Here is a 14,483-nt window from a genome sequence, read left to right as displayed (position 1 = left end):
TTCCAGTTCCATTATATCCTTTTTCAGATGGGGCCACCAGAACTGGACACAGTATTCAAGGTGTGGGTGCACCAACGATTATATAGTGGCATTATGATAGTTTCTCTTATTTTTCTATCCCTTTCCTGATAGTCACTAATATTCCATTAGCCTCTTTGACTGCTGCTATGGATTGAGCTGAAGTTTTCAGAGAATTATCCATGGTGACTCCAAGATCTCTTTCTTGAGTGGTTAACAGCTAATTTACAACACATCGTTTGATATGTGTAGTTGGGATTATTTTTTTCCAGTGTGCATTACTTTGCATTTCTCAATATTGAATTTCATCATCCAGTTTGTGACATCCCCTGCAATGCTTTGCAGTTAGCTTCGGACGGTACTCTCTTGAATAATTTTGTGTCATTGCAAACTTTTCCTCTTCACTGTTCACTCCCGTTTCCAGATCATTTATTAATTACTTCTCCAAAGTAACACATGCAAGGAGTCATTTAGCTCCCTCTGCACCTCTGAGAAGGCATTTATCCTTCCCATTTGCTGCATAGACATATCACCACCAGTGACCCATCTCCACAGCTTGGGAAACAGTATTGCCAAACAGAAAGACAGGAAGAGCAGTTAGGAGATGTCATCTCCAACAGGACTACAGACTAAGAAATAGGGGATAATGCTTTGGCCAGAAGATCCACGAGGGGCAATAACCTTAGAGATGAGAGGATCCACATGACTGCATAGCCCAAAGGGTAGCTCTGTTCACACCAGGGAAGATTAAACAAATGTTATAAAGCACTTTGCACTATTGCTCTTTTCAACAAAGTACTTCAGATTTGATATAGAAAGGGCCCTGCTACCTTCTCCCCTCACCCCAGACACACGTTTTCCCCACAGTGCACACATTCAACATCCACGCTAGGGGATGTTACATTCACCTCACAAGGAAAGACTTACTACAAAGCAAGTATAGTTCAAACAAAATAACTTGTTATAATGTTTATTATATATGCTTAATTATAAATTATTTGTTAGCAAAACCTATAATTAAAATGAAGTTTTTCATGAACCACACACAAGTTGCAAACCTTTGATTGTGTGGTCTCCTTTGGAAGGGTAGAAGTGCCTTACTAAGGAGATTTGAGAAGTCTTATAAATGCAACAGACACGGTTAACAGAGATGAGCCCAAAGCAAACTCCCCAACTCCAGCTATCGCTGCACCCCAGGGTACTTCAGACCTGAACTGTGTAAATCAGATCCATTGCTATTGGTACCCATACTCTTACTCATCAAATGAGAGTCACTGTGAGGAGATAAATGTTGTTTTGCTTTTGACATAATAGATATATCCAATTTCTAATATGTGATTAAGGAGGTTGTTGTAGGAGGCTGTGAATGATCATTCACTGTAGTCTATTATATATTTCAAGGTTGTCAGTTCTGGCAGATGATCACACCATTCTTGTTATGATTCACTTCTGGAGTGATAAAGGTAGTAGCCCAACTCCCACAGGCCAGCAGATGTGGAATGGTTTTTATCTAAAAACACAGTTTCCTTCAAAATGCATGTTTTTCTATCAACCTTCTCTTGGTGTAGGTCACATTGCAGGGAAATAGTGTTTTGGCTTTAGAGAAGGGGAGGATGCGGTGGATTTTTCTGAGGCACATTTTTTAAATGTCTATTGCTTTATTTGAGAGTAATCAAACATGGACAGCCCCTGAACCTTGCCTTAAGGCAGGTTTGAGGAAGGGGCATAGCTGAGTAAAGAAGAGTTTCACCCTTTTTAGGGAGGCTGAACAAACTAGACCATGTCACTATAAAGGAAGAGGACAAGAAGATTAAAGACCCTCTGTGTCGGATGTGGGAAACACACCACTGTTCTAAAAGAAGAGGGAGCTGGACATCTGTACTCAGTTATCCAGCACAACTCACAAGAAGCCAGGTCCTTACCATACATACCCATGCTGCTGATTCACTTGTAATTTCGGATTATTAAATTGACCTATTGTATCTTAACTATTAGAAAGGTATGAAGCCATGTATTTAATTACAACTGACAAGGCAAGTATTTGGTTCTCTGTCAGAGCTTGGGACTTCTTTATGTTGGTTTCTTACTTAACGTCTAAGAAAACAAGATCAGATAAAAGCCCTCCCATGGAGATCTTATGCCACCTAAACATGTGCCTTGGTTTGTGGAGAACATGGCATTGGAAAGGTTGTTTGAAAGTATGGTAAACAAATGTTCAAGGAAAATTAACAAGCTCAGAGCAACATGATACCATCCTCACAGGGGATATCAACGAAAGTAGTATGTAGTCTTCAGAACTGAACCAGCAGAAACACGTTGACCCTTTGAATAAGGACAGTTTGCTGGGTTTGTTTCTTAGGTTTCTCTAACAAATTCCCCTCTTTCCAGCATACAAAATAACCACTATAAGCTCCTGGAGCTTAGTTTTCAATTGAAAAGTAAGAATTCCTAAATTGCTAACTTGACTTTAAAGTAAAATCAAAGCCAAAGTGTCCATGTGTTACATATGACCAATAGCCTCCCTCCTCTCAAACCCAATAACTAAGATCCAATGCGCTGCAATGTTATTTTATTCTCCCCAATTGGCCAAAGGTTCCATAACTTATGGTTTTCTTCCCTTCTTGCGCAGGGACTGGCCTTCTCCTGAAAATGCAATGAACCTGCTGCCAGAGTCATCCTGAATGTAGGAGGGAAAAGAGACATTTGTTTAGGTTCAGCTTTTGTTATTATTGAACAAAGAGAAGACCTGCTTCAGACAACATTCCATCATAAAAGCACTACTGCACTGGCTCTTGACATTTCACATCCATAATTTACACAGAAAACAGTTTCCTTCCCCAAAAGTTGCTAGTGTTTCAGTGACCTTTCGTAGATTTAATTCAAAATCCCTTTCACTTCCATTTTATATTTTCTTCCTCCAGGCTTATACAAGGCAAACCTTTTTATGTCAGCTAATAAGAACATCAGAGCTTTCTGTCCTGTAGACAGTATTCAATATCATTGAGTAGTTTTAAAACGTAAGTTCTCCATGAGCAATCACAGGCTGTGAATTGGCAAAGCCAGGGAGTCTAAACAATGGATCTGATCATGCTCAGCAAGAAGCTCTTAATTTTTACTGCCAATAACCCCCCCCCCACTGTTATTCACCATTTCAGAGATAAAAGAGATTAAGATCCAGCACACTAAAATGCTACCATACAGACTTTTAGTGGCAAACCTGGTTGACAGCACAATAGTTACTGGGCTACAAACAGGGGCCCAATTTTCCCACAGGGGACAAATAACTCCCACTGCTTTGACTAGGAGTTACTCACACCCTGTGGTGGAAGAGAAGGGCCCAGCAGTTAATAGTCCCCACTGTTGAAGATTTATCATGAGATAAAGGATCACACGCTGAATGGAAGCCACACATCAAGGACCACAATATTCCCTAATAAAGCCTTCCATGAAGGGAACTTTGCTCATGTCATTAAAAAATTATTTAAACTAGGTTTCAATGATTTATAACACTTATAATTAGCATATTTTTTCTTCATTGTTCTGATCTCAGATGGGTCTGCAGCATCAGAGTCAACAAGCGTAGTATTCGAGCAGGTTTGCTGGAGTTGGGGCCCACTAGCAATGCAGACCCCTTCAACAACTGTTACTTCCACTGTATTAAGTTCTCTACAAATACGGCAAGGTACAGAAGTCTACTCACCTCTTCAACTTTCTTGACTAGTGGTCGTGAATTTCTAATGAATGTGATCCTACCAATTCTGAAGTCATAATTGGGTATTCCTCTGGGAAAGGAAGATTGAGATATTAAGGTATTGAATAAACCTTTAGAGTCTTGTCATGGGAATAAATGTGACAAACAATAGCAAGGACTATTCTCTATAGTTTTTGTTGTTTTTTGTTTTGTTTTTCTTGAGTATCATCCTAACCATTCCTTTTGAAGAGTTGTCATTAGGATTATTTTGCTATCACATCAGAATCAGACCATAGATTTATTTACTAGAGCTGAGCAAATGTTGTAAAGAAATATCTGTGATGATTCATTTTAGTTAAGTTGTCTGCAGCCATGTGCATGCATCATGTCTGCACTTTCCAAGAAGGATCAGATTTTACTGGTACAAGCATATTTGGAAAACTAAGGCCGAAGCTGGATGCACACATCTTCATAGGACCATTACTATAGTGAGTATTAATTCAGAAGCAGGGTGGATGAAAATTGATTTTTTTTTATTTAAATTGGATATTTTTTTATTTAAAATAAATACAGTTTAAAAATAAATCTATTTAAAATTAATTTTGAAATTGATAACGGTATAAGGCCTAAATTCACTATAATCTACTCAAATAATTTAAATTAAATACAAAAAAATAATATTAAGTAGCACGTTTGTTGCCAAGTTTTAAAGAAAGTCAAACGACTGAATTGGTGGAAATCACTGGCTAAGCATCTGGAACCAGAGTTTGTTGAAGTGCTAAGCCAGCTTTTGACAGCAGTGGCCTGTTCTGCAGGTGCAGAAAGAATATTTAGGAAAATAACTAAAAGTACAGATTCACAACACAATTAAAATTGAGGATTTAAATCAAGGTTTCCTGCTTGCTCATTTAAATCCTGATTAAAATTGGTGATTTACATTGCTTTGTGTTAAATTAGGGATCGGCAATCTTTGGCACGCCGCTCGCCCGGGTAAGCACCCTGGTGGGCTGGGCTGGTTTGTTTACCTGCCGCGTCAGCAGGTTCGGCCGATCACAGCTCCAGGCCAATGGGGGCGGCAGAAAGCGGCATGGGACGAGGGATGTGCTGGCCGCCGCTTCCCGCCGCCCCCATCGGCCTGGAGTGGCGAACTGCGGCCAGTGGGAGCCGCAATTGGCCAAATCTGTGGACGCAACAGGTAAACAAACCGGCCCAGCCAGGTGCTTACCCTGGCGAGCCATGTGCCAAAGGTTGCCGATCCCTGAGTTAAATCAATCTGCCTTGTTTAGAAATGCTTGTGCAGTTATCCTGTCAGGAAACAAAACAAGACCATGGCTAAGTTTTGTAAAAGTATTTATACTGATAGTTGATGGGATTTATACTCAAGTGCCTAAATGCCTTTTGAAAATGAAATATAGGCTCCTAATCAGTTAGGCGTTCATTGCAATGCTGAGAGCAGCAACACCTAAATACCTTTACAAATCTAAGTCCATGTGATTTATCTGACAACTCTCAAAGCAACATATATTAAATATTTGGCAATAAAATACATTTGGGGAAATCAGGATTTCACTGATATTATAGAAGCAGACAAATACATCAAGAATGATTCATTCTGCTCAAACATTGACCTTCCACCTGAAGAATCCTGAATGAAATGGGCTAACCTTCGAATGTCTCCTGGTTTAATTGGCGAGGGACTAGGCTCGACACCTTTCTTCTTGCCATCTAGCCTGTTCCCAGAGCCAGAGAATGCCTACAAGTATAAAGCAGAAAGTCATTTCTACACATGTTCCACCTTATTGTTGAAGAAGAGCACTGCCAGCATGCGTTTTTGTTTTTTAAAAAGGCTAAAATGGGCACAGGGCCTGATTCAAGATTGGTGCTGATTTAGTGGACTAATGTTAGTATTCTGCACTGCCATGCAAGAGCTTAGAATGGTATTTCAGTTCCCATCAGTTGGCTCCTCAGGAACAGTAGAGAGCACCCACCATCACCTCTCCAGCCGATCAAATAGCATTGACTGCTTATAGAATCGTAGGACTGGAAGAGACCTCAAGAGGTCTTCTAGTTCAGTCCCCTGCACCATTCCTGACAGGTGTTTGTCTATCCTGCTCTTAAAAATCTCCAATGATGGAGGTTCCACAATCTCCCTACGCAATTTATTCTAGTGCTTAACCACCCCGGATAGTTAGGAAGTTTTTCCTAATGTCCAACCTAAACTGCCCTTCCTTGACTGAAAGGACAGTGACTACAGTACAGGGTCTAGACAATTGGACTGGGACAGAGACTGAAGGCCAGGGGCAGTGATTTTTCATAGGCTGTGATTTGTGCCCTACCTTAGAACGCTGGAAATTCTCCCACATCATTAATTGCATGTAATTTGCAAGAGTACCTCTGTAAAAGTATATATGGGAGTCTGTTTTACAATGTGCACAGATCCCTGCACCCTACTGGATGGAATGTCAGACTGGCTTAAAGATGAATGTGGCTGAATCTCAGAACGGCTAAACACATGAATACTACAAAAGCATGATTGTTTCACAGGTCAGTCCATCATTTTATGACATTTACAATGGAAGAAACTTTTACTCTGTGCTAAGCAAGTGTCCAGAGGGGACGCCTAGTTTGTGCTCCCGATAAATTTTATCAAACAAAATTTACTTCCCTCAGGTACTGTTAGATACTTAAGTATTACTTCCATTACTCACAAGCCATCGGAGTCTTGAGTGGTAATACTGTATTTACTATGGATTCAGAACACAAGTTACTGCTGTATTTATATATCAGAAACTCCTGAGAAAATACATTGCAGTGAAAACCTATTACACAGAATCTTATACATTTCTTTTGGGATGTGTAACAAGGTGATTAGCACCCTGTGAAATTTATATTTTTTAAATACATTTTTAAGATTTTTTTTTAAACTTTTGTATTATTTCATTTTATCCATGCTGGAGGGGGAGATTGCATGTTTGCCTCTGGAGGGGTTGAGAGGTCCTGAGGCGGGGCAGGGGGTTGCAGACAGTGGGAAGGGGGGTTGCACAGCGAGCCCACCTTGCACTCACTCTGCAGCAGTGGCTCCTGTCCCACAGGGCTGGGCCCAGCTCCCCACTCTGGGGATGACATGATGACAGAAGAGTGAACGGGCCAAACCTGAGTGGCGCTGCAACCCCATGCACCAGGTCGCAACACCACTCACTCAAATCATGATAGAGGGGTGGCTGGGCCAAATCTGAGTGATGCTGTGACCTCATCCACCAGGTTGCAATGCCCGGCACAGGGAGCCGGACCCTGCCCTGCGGGATAGGAGTCACAGGCACAGCAGCTCCAGGATGAAGTTTTCATTTTATTTTGTGTTATTTTGTATTTGTGAAAATCACAGGGTTCTAGTGTTGGTCCTAGGGTGCATGTGCACATCTCAGTGCTCCAAGGCCAGGCTGTCGTGTGATTACATGTTGTAAGCAGCATCTGCTACAAATAGAGGCAGCCTAGCCTCAGGAAAGGAGGACCCAAGCCCAGGAAAGGGGTCTGTCACACCTGGAAGTTCTGAGAAGGAAACACCTGCAGCAAGCAGGAGCTGGCTGGGGGAAGCCTCAGCTGGGAAAGGCTGGGAAGTCCTGAGATGAGGGCTAAGACAAACCTCTGAGGTGGTGACACTCGGTTGCTCTGCATCTTTGTTTCTAAGTAAAAGAGAAGCCTTGAGCAAAGGAACTGGATTTGTGCAGTTGCGGGGAATGTGTTTTCACCTTCCCAGCTGATAGATTTGCCTACAAGCTTCGAGTGTTCAACACTACCAGACCAAAAGAAGATACTTACACGAAATCCTAGGTCACCCACATAGCCACTGTGGTCTGCTTCAACGTCCTAGGAAGCAGAGGAGAAACAAGCTGTTTCATTACATTCATTCTGTGTTATGCAAAATTAACATGAATGGTTTCATGGATTTCCTACAGAATGAAACTTTTACAGGTATTTTATAAAGTTCACTGAACATGAATTTTTTTGACAAAGTTTTTGTCCTGGAAATAGGTTGTTCTACATGAACAACCTCCATAGGGTGGGGTAAGGGAGGAAAAGAAATGTAGGCAAGAGCATCTTGGAAATAAAATTTATGGCTGAACTGTCTGATCTCAAGACCTTTTCAGAAAGAGTCTTCCATTAGTGATCTTTGCTCCGTAACAGCCACAGTAAGAAGAGAAGTCAACTAGAGAGAATACACTGTAGAGAAGAAGAATGAACTTAACTTACTGTGCTCTCCTCAGGTTGTGTGTGTCTTTCTGGTTCTTTGTATCCCAAAGGTGCATCAAAATCCACCTGTGTTTACAGCAAGAAAAGTGTTTTGTTTTGTTTTAAAACAGATCCACATTTTTTTTTAATTATCATCATCATATGCCATCCCTAAAATCTCTACAAACTCTACCATTCTATTTTGAACTAGAGGGAACAGATCTTTTAAAAAAGCTCAATTAGCAAAAATGTTACAATTGGAATGTGGGAGACTCATCTCTAAAAGGTGCTTCTCCAACACATGGTTGTAACATGCTGGCAGGGCAGCATGGAACATCACACTGCGGCTGTTCTAACTTTTCAGTCTCCAGGCTGTCAAATGGACCAGCATCTTTCATAAGTACGTAAAACAAAGTGCCCAGGAGAACAATTTGCAAGTAAGGCTCTACAGGAATTATAGGCATTTCAGGCACCTACGACATATGATAGTGTTGCCAACCCTCCAGGATTGGCCTGGAATCGCCGGACTCCTGGTGACTATTGAAAGCAATCCAGGAGATTTTAATAGGATATTTTAAGGACATGATATTACGTCACGTTGAGGAAAAAAATCTCCCGGAATAGCTTCAGTCAGAGTTGGAAACCCTAGTATATGACCTGTGGCCTTCATCTTGCAACTCACTTATGGTTACAAGATCTGTATTACTGAATGCTCACCTGTCCCACAGCATAGATATATTTCTGTAACGCAGCATTGTCATGATCAGATGCCCCTTCTCAAAAGAATAATTTAAGTGAAAATAAAGATCCTGCCACAAAGACTTCAACTTACGTTCATATCACACTCTATGATGGACACAGCTTTATCAGGTTTGGTCTCCATTACCCGAAGCTCATAGATCTGAAACAGAAGCATATATAATATAAAGCCGTTCCTCTTAGTGTGCAAATTAATGATTAAAGAAACTTGGGCAAAATTCTCACATCAATGAACAGTAAGCTCTTCAGATCAGGAGCTGTGTCTACCTCTACGTTTGTACTGCATGTAGCACAACAAGGCTTCAATCAGATCAGGGCCTCTGGGTGCCACCATCATGACTATATTTCAAAATGGAAGACTTCTTCTACATTAGAGATTTTCATTGCCCCTCAATAGAGCTGGAGGGATTTATTTGGTCAGAGGCGAGTTATCTGGTTCTGACTCTCCTGACTTCCAGTTTCCAAAAACCAGCTCCAAGTTGGGGTGAGGTAGGATATATGTACGGTCTTGTACTAATTTACGATAAAATGGTCCTTTATAGTTTTACTGTTGCTAAGAATCCCTTTTGCTCCTAATAATCCTTTGTCTGAAATGGTTTATGATTTACCCATAAGTTATCCAAGCTGAGCTGAACCCTGGCAAATAAGTACTTTGCCCAGAAGCAAAATTTGAAAAGTAAAAGTTGTTCAGTAGTCAAAGGGGTCAGAGGTCAGAATTTAATATTAAGACCAGCACCAAGGCTACTGAACTGATTGCATTATTCATTCTCAGAATTCATTAAAGACCTTTTTAAAAAAATGTAGGTGAAGCTACTATAGAATTTTGCATTTATAGCTCCTGAAAATCTGGATCCCACTTGTCATGAGGTACACAAGGTCCTGGGTAAGGTCCCACCTATAAACCTGCCTCCCTGAGATGGCTAAAGTCCCTCTGTGGCTGTTTTCTGAACTCTTACATCTTTCCTGTCTGGGTCTATTTGCTCCTGACATTTAGCTCCCACAGTGTCCATTTACGCATATGTGCAGAAATATGGGTGGACCAGGGTGGTGGTTTAAGCTGAACACATGGTGTGTCCTGTGTTCAGTACTACTGACACTCAAATGGGAGTATCTGTAAATTATGTGATTCTATAAATGTTTTTTAGGGTTCCATGCAAAACATATGCAGAGTTGGGATTTATGTTTCCTGGGACTGCACACAGGTTTAGTTAGATAGTGTTATTTACATTAGAAACCGTACCTTCTCATTGTAGTTGATGGCAATAACATCCCCGGTGGTTAGACAAGCAAAGTTTCTCAAAGCATTTTCTAATCTTTGAATTATGTTAAGAAGAACTGTATGGTTGTTTTCAGTGGAATATTCAAGTTATACATCAACAAGTTCATATTTTCTGGTTCCTGGTCTATCTTACATGTGACTTAAAATATAAGTACCATGGACAGTTTAACAAGCATTAAGCATTCAACATCCCTTATAGATGTTCTTAGGAAAACCCAATAAAGTTCTCTAGATAGTAAAACAAGGCATGTGTTCCAGACTACAATTTACCCAATCAGACTGTCTGGAAAATAAAGGCCAAGAATTAAAAAAAAAAATTGTCTACAGTTAGGCTCCTGAAGCAGTGGCCTGATTTTTTAGATGTGCCAAGTACCTAGCAGCTCTCATTAAGTCATTTTAAGGAAAAATCCTTTATTCCCTACTTTAGACTTTTATTCTTTGGTGCAAAGACTATTTGCCTGAGCAAGGACTACAGGATTTGGCCCCATTTCATTAGGCCTTTATTTAGAAGAATGCTACACTTCCTGCAGGGAATTCACATCTCTCCTCACTTGCTCTGGCTCCTACCAGATTCCATTCTCTTACCTCTTAGTTTTCAGAGGTGGCACTTGTAACAATAAGCCGGTATTGGAAGTATATGAACAGTGCTTGAAAAACTGCCCCAGCCTTTCCTCCCCTGTTTAGGGTAAGCTAGTGCCAAAGCCCCTTCTGGTGCTTCCTCTGGGATGAAGTGAAAGGATACACAGCTTTGGGATTGGTGATGTCAAGGAAATCTGGACTTTGTGGTTGGAATTTTGAGTAAGTAGCCACTTGAAGATTAACACTCTCTACCTGCACCAGGCCTCCTTCCTCCAGAAGCAAGTTCTGCATCATCTGCAAAGAAACATTGGTGACAAAGACAGGACACTATACCAGTATCTATGCAACAGAAACAGGTAACTTTTAGATGGAACTTCCCTTGAGAATATGTAAATATATTGGGCCATATTCTGCCTGAATTCTGTGGGTTTGCACTGGGTATAATTACAAGAAAAACTTGGTCCTTTATTATATCTCAGTAACAACGTAGTACATGCAGCAACTTACTTTGATTAACTTAGAGGAAAGCTTCAGCTGTGACTGAAACACTAAAAAGTGCTGACTGTGCAACTGAAATGCAATTTCAGCAAATATTCTACTTTAATATTAACCAACACCACACTAATCCTATACTTTTAATTCTGTCAGTTTGGTGTAAGGCCACTTACCCAATGTGGAAGGTAACAAATGCCTTCATCAGCCACAAATTCTAGCACACCACAATGCGTCATTCGATCTGAATTTTTATTAGTCAGCTTAAATAACATAGGGTACGTAATGTTAAGTCGACCTGTCAGAAGGGGAAAAAGATACAATTTGTTATAAAACTCATGGCACATTTATAAAGTTCCAGAGACTGAACATTAGCAAGAGAATGAGCCAATATCCTGGCAAACACACCAAATTATTTGCAACCATCAAAAAAATAAAGGCTGATCATTTCATTAATGCAAGTGTTGATACAGTGTCAAGCAGCTGCTAGAAAGCTCACACTGTCAGCCTAGGGGAGGGATAGCTCAGTGGTTTGAGCATTAGCCTGCTAAACCCCAGGTTATGAGTTCAATCCTTGAGGGGGCCATCTGGGGCAAAATCAGAACTTGGTCCTGCTAGCGAAGGCAGGGGGCTGGACTCCATGACCTTCAGAGTCCCTTCCAGCTCTATAAGATAGGTATATCTCCATATACATATATAGCATCTGAACTATGCGTAGATAAGGGAAAATTAAACCCTTTGACAAACAAAATATGTTAAACAAACAAACATACAATTTTAGCCTCAATATAAATTTTCCTGGTATATCTTGATTTAAACCATATCTTAATGGATACATAGAGCACTTTTTGATGTTTGCCTACACATATATACAGCACAATATTTCTAGTGTTCTTACAGTAGAATAAACATTACTTACTGAGTTGATCCAAGGCAGATGGTGGCATAATTACTGCAGAAATTAATCAGAAAGTTACAGTAAGATTAGGAACAGCATGGCTACGGAAAGCAAATGCAGTGTACAGTTTTATCATTCCTTCTTGGCAGCATTTTACCCTGCATTTAACCAGCATTTTACCCTGGTTCCAACTTTGTGAGCTACAAAATCTATTGGAATCAATCTAGACAAACAACATCTGGTAGTTTTAATCCAAAATGTAGATTCTGAGTGGGGCAAATGGGAGAAGTTAGAAAGTTTTACAAAACCGAATTCACTAACAAAAATGTTTCCCAAAAGTCAATTTATTTGGTTATAGTTAAACAACCAAAGTGCTGACAACTCAAACACAGCATTGGACTAACATATGGGAGCCTGAAAGTGGAGCGGACAAATCTATTCTCCTTATTCAAGCTGAGTGAAGCCTAAAGAGGAAGGAAAAAACATATGGCGAAGACAGCAGATTTTTAAATCTTATTCACTTAAATGGCTTATTTTATTAGTGACATGTAAAGCCATTTGTTTTTAAAAATAATGGGCCTCCTAATTTACTTGTAGGTAAATCAGGAACTCCAACATCAATTAAACGATATTAAAGTGAGAAGAGTATTTATTTAATCTGAGAGTGCCTTTAACTCAAGTCACAAAGCCATCAATAAGCTTCCATGCTTTATTATGTTTGTGGCCTTATACTGTTTCTGCAACCACCTGCCATAAACAATACTACTGAACATTCACATATAGCATTCAACAGTATTAAAAATAAAACATGCACATACTCTTCCCGCCTTTCTCCACATCTGACCTGTCATTAGGTCCTGCAAGCATGGACACTGAGAAGCAACGATACTGGGTTGAGAAGCGGTTCTGGAAAACCCGGGGAATTGGATGATCAAACATATTAAAAGAAAACTGGTGGAGGAAAAGTGACAGTGTGTTAGCAAACATCGATCCACTTTACTAAAACACCTGCAGACTAAGATTTTCAGGAGGTTGCTCTCCAATGCAATCATCTAAATCAATGCTGTGTGCTTATTTTTCCTAATATAAATATGGTACATATATCTGTCTAAACCAATGAAACACATAAAATAAGAAAGTGAAAATTCATCTGTAATTTATCACCACAATCAATTTTGATTGATTCTACAAACTGTAGAACAGACATGGACTTCAATTTGGAAATAAGCATATACATCCTAAAAACCGTTTATTTGTGCAGTGCTGCAGCAAGTGTACAGTACAGATTATTAATTTAAATTCAACAAGGAATACAAGTGATTGTCATTTCTTTAACTCTTCAGCACAGGACAAGAGATATTCAACACAGGGGTGGCAGAAGGATGTTTTTGTACCATTGCACTTTTATTTTAATGATTAAAGAGATGACAGTGCATATAGCCTATGGATAAACACAGATTGAAGTCTTCATCATCGCTGAGAGACAATCATTCCTAGGTATCCAATGGGGTAGCATCCTCACTTGTAAATCAAAGGCAGGGGAGAACGCTGAGTCAGCACCTCCCAGGAAATGCCCAGGATCACACAGGATAAGGGATGGGGGAGCCTCAGATTGTAAACTCTTTAAGATTACTCCATATATTACTACTCATACCCCACACTGTAACCATCTGTGAGTGAGTGGGGACACTAAATTTGGGGGGGGGGGGCTTTATTAAGCCATTCTCTGCTCTTTGAGAGTAGGGGGACCAGATAGCAAGTGTGAAAAATCGGGACAGAGGGTGGGGGGAGTAACAGGCGCCTATATAAGAAAAAGCCCCAAATACCGGGACTGTCCCTATAAAATCGGGACATCTGGTCACCCTACTTGGGAACAAAAATTTTGCTGGGGGGGTGTTCCAGAGAGGGCTTTAAAAATCTCTCCTCTCAGCTGGCTCCCTCTGAGAGGAAGGGCTGTGGGGGGGGGGGGGGCGCGGCCCCTCGCCCCCACAGACCTCCCGAGGGGGCCCCCCCCCTGCCCCACAGCCAGGGGGACAAATCCCGACCCCCTCGCAGAGCAGTGGGTGTTTGGTGTGTACCTGCTCCCCTAGCGCCTCCCTGCCAGTGTAAACAACCCAGCCAGGATGACTCCGCAGCTTTCCCCGTCTCTTCCCCAGCTCCAAGACACCCACCCAAGAGCCCCGTCAGGCACTTACCATCCTGGCGGCTGTTGCTCCTGCCCCTTTCTCCGCGATCTCAGCAGGGGACACCAGAGAAGCCCCTTTAGTCGGCTCGGAGAAGGATCAATACAGCGGCTGCTTCCCCTCCCCCACAGGAAATCGTCTGGCTGAGGGAAATGGTAAGCAGGGAGGGGGAAATCCCGTAGCCCAGCCCCTCTACTCTTTTAATTTCCGCTGGCGTGGCGCTATTTTAACAGCGGTGAATGTGACCAGCAAAAACGAGCTCTTTCATCGCTAGCAAAGGAGCGAAAAATGTTTGGGGGTTTTAGCCCACTCTCCCGACAAAACTACATTTCCCAGAATGCAACGTGTTGACACGAG

General features: G+C 41.1%; 1 protein-coding gene across 2 annotated transcripts; it reads right to left on the bottom strand.

Moving 5' to 3' along the window:
* Positions 1-992: 992 nt before the first annotated feature.
* Positions 993-14,436, bottom strand: UFD1 (ubiquitin recognition factor in ER associated degradation 1). Of its 2 annotated transcripts, XM_026656935.2 has the most exons (12): positions 14,139-14,274; positions 12,762-12,894; positions 11,965-11,997; positions 11,222-11,343; positions 10,717-10,847; positions 9,936-10,008; positions 8,769-8,837; positions 7,958-8,023; positions 7,526-7,573; positions 5,374-5,462; positions 3,719-3,800; positions 993-2,695 (listed from the first exon to the last, which is right to left on the bottom strand). In XM_026656935.2, the coding sequence occupies exons 1-12, from the start codon at positions 14,139-14,141 to the stop codon at positions 2,621-2,623; spliced, it is 924 nt and encodes a 307-aa protein (XP_026512720.1). In that variant the 5' UTR covers positions 14,142-14,274; the 3' UTR covers positions 993-2,620. The 2 variants fall into 2 exon arrangements, with proteins under 2 accessions (XP_026512720.1, XP_026512719.1); XM_026656934.1 differs by lacking the exons at positions 993-2,695; positions 3,719-3,800; positions 5,374-5,462 and having other exon boundaries at positions 5,865-7,573; positions 14,139-14,436.
* Between the last annotated feature and the right edge of the window lie 47 nt (positions 14,437-14,483).

Source organism: Terrapene carolina, unplaced genomic scaffold, assembly GCF_002925995.2.
Source record: "Terrapene carolina triunguis isolate 2854851 unplaced genomic scaffold, T_m_triunguis-2.0 Scaffold234, whole genome shotgun sequence".
NCBI lineage: Eukaryota > Metazoa > Chordata > Testudines > Emydidae > Terrapene > Terrapene triunguis.
This window is presented reverse-complemented; position numbering and strand designations above follow the sequence as displayed.

Excerpts from the sequence above, each read along its gene's own strand:
- UFD1 (XM_026656934.1), bottom strand. Across the intron at positions 11,998-12,761 it reads TGTGGAGAAAGGCGGGAAGA|TAATTATGCCACCATCTGCC; the intron begins GTATGTGCATGT and ends TAATTTCTGCAG. Across the intron at positions 8,838-9,935 it reads CCATCAACTACAATGAGAAG|ATCTATGAGCTTCGGGTAAT; the intron begins GTACGGTTTCTA and ends CTTCTGTTTCAG.